Here is a 3206-nt window from a genome sequence, read left to right as displayed (position 1 = left end):
AAAGTGTTTAGAAGTATAGATTCCCACAAACAGTGAAAGAGCCCTCCGGATCTAGAATTTACTCTTCACGACCCTTATCATGGCCTGGACAACACTGGTACAGAGCACCACACTACCAAAAAAGAATGCATGCGTACGCTGAGGATTTTTTTTTCCCAATTGCCATGGCTCAAAGTTAACATAGCAGAGAGGAGGTAAAATATATGCCAACGCACAAGCACTTGTGGCTCCGATTAGCTCAAACACAGTGCCCAAATCGCATGTAAGTAATGATATAGTCACAGACGTAACGACGAGCGCCGAGGTAAATATTACATGCCGAGCAAAATTATAAGGCTCATCAGGAAAGAAGAATGTTGTCATTACCGAACGGCAAACAAAAGCTTCCAATGGTAGAGTTGCAAGCATGTTCAATCCGAAGCAACTGGAATTCTCCTAATCAGCATCAGGTTTGTTAATTTGCTCAATCTAGAATTATACACTGACAGTCTTGCAATGTTCACCATGACATTACCAGATGGGAAGTTGTTCAATACATTGCCTTTTGTCTTCTCACCAAAGGCAAGAAAGCCTGCGATTGCCATTATCAAACACATGACCATCGATATACCCGTCGAGTAATGTGTGACGAGAGCAAAGCGATCCATAGTCGGCTTCTTTAGAGAGCCGTATATAAGAAGGCTGTTGTGATCTATGAGACGACATCAGTTATGGCACGCACCAAGAGGAGTGAGAGTGATGTTGTCGTACGACAAACAAAGGCTGAAAGAACACATTAGCATGTAGTCACTAGAATCACGATTACACCAAAATTTACCAAAAGATATGACACCGACTGCCTGGAAGAAGCCATTGCTCTGCGAAAAGATCATGGGTAATTGGTCGCCCCTCAAATCATTCGGTGCTCGGATTCCTTCAATAATCACGGTGATCACAATCACAACCATGGAAACCAGTGCAAGGGTCGATGCTTTCGCCAGCTACTGAAGAATTAGTTGTGTACGATGCAAGGAGAAAAAGTTTTTCATTTACCTTTGCAATGTCCCGGTAAAGGGATAAAGGGTAGGAGATCCCCAATATAAAAAGCGCGATGACGGCTCGCCTATCTGTCAGGAGCCATAGAAAAGGTGTATCCTTCAATGATGGGAAAATTGACGCGAAGACATGAGGGATTGTATCCCCGACAATGATACAAAATGCAACCATGCCTCCAAATGCAAATGCCCATTGTGCAATGGAAATGGCTATTAAACCAGGTTTTCCAAAGCAGAATTCCACGGTTGTTTGAAATGAGTCTGCGCCGCTCAGTTTCGAATTGATGACAATCAAGCGAATAGTCCAGTCGACGACGACAGTAAGTCCACAAAGAAGTATTATCCCAACCAACAATCCCGCTTGCCGAAACGCGTAAGGTTGTCCGATAATTCCCGCGCCTATGATGCTGTTCGCCATATTCATGAAAGCATTCTTTAGCCCGCTCCTGGGCCGCGCACCTTCCAGATGATCCTCGGGAAAAAAATCCTCCGACGTAGCCAAAGTAACAGTTGGCGCTTCAATATTGGTAAGTAGAGGGGCAAGCTGGCCGGTGCTGCTACGGCCCCGGCGGGATCCATTAGCATTCAGATAATCGTCCTCCTCAAGCCATGAGGAAGGATGGCCCATAGGTTGATTTTGTTCCTCTTGTTCTTCTCCTTCAGTGTCATCGCCCAAATCGAATCGCACCCGGTTGGGAGTTCTGGGCGTTCGAGGTTGGCCGTTCGAAGGTGGCACATATATAGAGGTTTGCTGTTTGGAGCTAGACGACGAGGGTAATTGCAAAGATGTGGTTTGGGTTAGGTGTTCATCCTCCTCGTCCAGGGACAAGAGGCCTCGAGATTCTTCCCCATCTGCTTCATTTCCATCAGTCTTGTGAACATCAAGTCTATCGCCTCTAGGCATGGCGAAGTGGAAAACCGCTGTTGTTGATAATAAACTGGGCTTGTTGTCCACAGCTCTTTACAGAGCTACCAGGTACCTAGGTATTTACTGGCCAATCACGTGCAGCTGGGGTACCCAAGCCTGACAAATAAGGAGTTCGCTTGTCACTCACTCTTGGGAAGATACAATTAACCGGTAAGTTTCTATGCAGTTTTTTTTTCATGTCTCTAAAAATTAACTACTTTTTATGCTTTCGGGAAGTGTGGGTGAAATTAAACAAAGAAATGACATCATGCCTTTGAGACACCATAATTCCACAATGATGCAGTTCTTGGTCAATGCATGGAACGAGAACAGTGGAAGCTTCTGCCGAGCACCGCCTGCTTCCAAGGTTCATTCAAATGTCGACCAGTTTCCGAGATAAAGAGCTCAACTATCCTTGAATACTGATATGTATTTTCACTATGTGATTGCGCCGTTCATACTTGTTGTAAAGGACTGTTGATTCGACCGTCAAGCAAACATCTTTTCTTTGGCACCACGGGGACCCCAAAAATGGGCATGGATGTGACAATTTATCATGCATGGATAACACAGTTGAGTGCCAAGTTATCACTTTTAGATACACTGATGGGTGTCTATAGTTGTAATGAGGCTCTCGTTGAGGCTCTTGTCGTGGTATGACTGACCAACCTTATCTCAACCACACGCCCCTTTCGTCATCCCCGTGTTCCCTTCTTTCGGTATGCTGTTTTCTATTTTCGGTATCCATCGAAAGGTATATGGACTTTCAGACTAAAACCACTAGTTATATGCTTGTTCTCGTTCGCTTCTTCTGTTCCCCAGGTTCGGCTGATGGATTGAAATGTTACGCAGCCGATTTGAGCTCGGATCGACGGTACATTTCTATAAAAATGAGGATATCCGGCTTAGAGTGACAGCGTCAGCAGAAGCCTCTTATCCAGATTCAATTGCAAATTTAGACCGTTCAACTTTGCTTGGCGCGATTAAATCGGGTGACGCTTGGATTTTCCCAAACGGTCGTTTGGAATTGAAGATCTACATCATGATTGAACGCCCTTTGCATAAGCTCAAGGTCTCTATCGACGGGATATTGAAAAAATTGAAAACTACTATAATTGAATCACAGGGTCAAGGCCAAATAAAACCACAATCACTGGAATATCCTTTTTCCCTGCCATGCTAACTTGTGTATAAGCTTTGGGCATGATCTCCAAAATTCCCAAGGTATTTGACAATGGACGAGATTCTAACCGACCCAGAAAGGT

At 44.6% G+C, this 3206-nt stretch overlaps 1 protein-coding gene across 1 annotated transcript; it reads right to left on the bottom strand.

Moving 5' to 3' along the window:
• Positions 1 to 410: 410 nt before the first annotated feature.
• Positions 411 to 1938, bottom strand: HCAG_05611 (conserved hypothetical protein; the record flags this gene model as incomplete). The annotated part of the gene is made up of 5 exons (XM_001540094.1): positions 411 to 435; positions 487 to 691; positions 722 to 980; positions 1033 to 1433; positions 1494 to 1938. 5 exons carry the CDS (start codon positions 1936 to 1938, stop codon positions 411 to 413), a joined length of 1335 nt encoding a protein of 444 aa, XP_001540144.1.
• Positions 1939 to 3206: the final 1268 nt, after the last annotated feature.

The sequence above is a fragment of the Histoplasma capsulatum genome, genomic scaffold (assembly GCF_000149585.1).
Source record: "Histoplasma capsulatum NAm1 scaffold_5 genomic scaffold, whole genome shotgun sequence".
Taxonomy (NCBI): domain Eukaryota; kingdom Fungi; phylum Ascomycota; class Eurotiomycetes; order Onygenales; family Ajellomycetaceae; genus Histoplasma; species Histoplasma mississippiense.
Note: the sequence above shows the minus strand (reverse complement) of the source record. Positions and strands in the feature narration are given on the sequence as shown.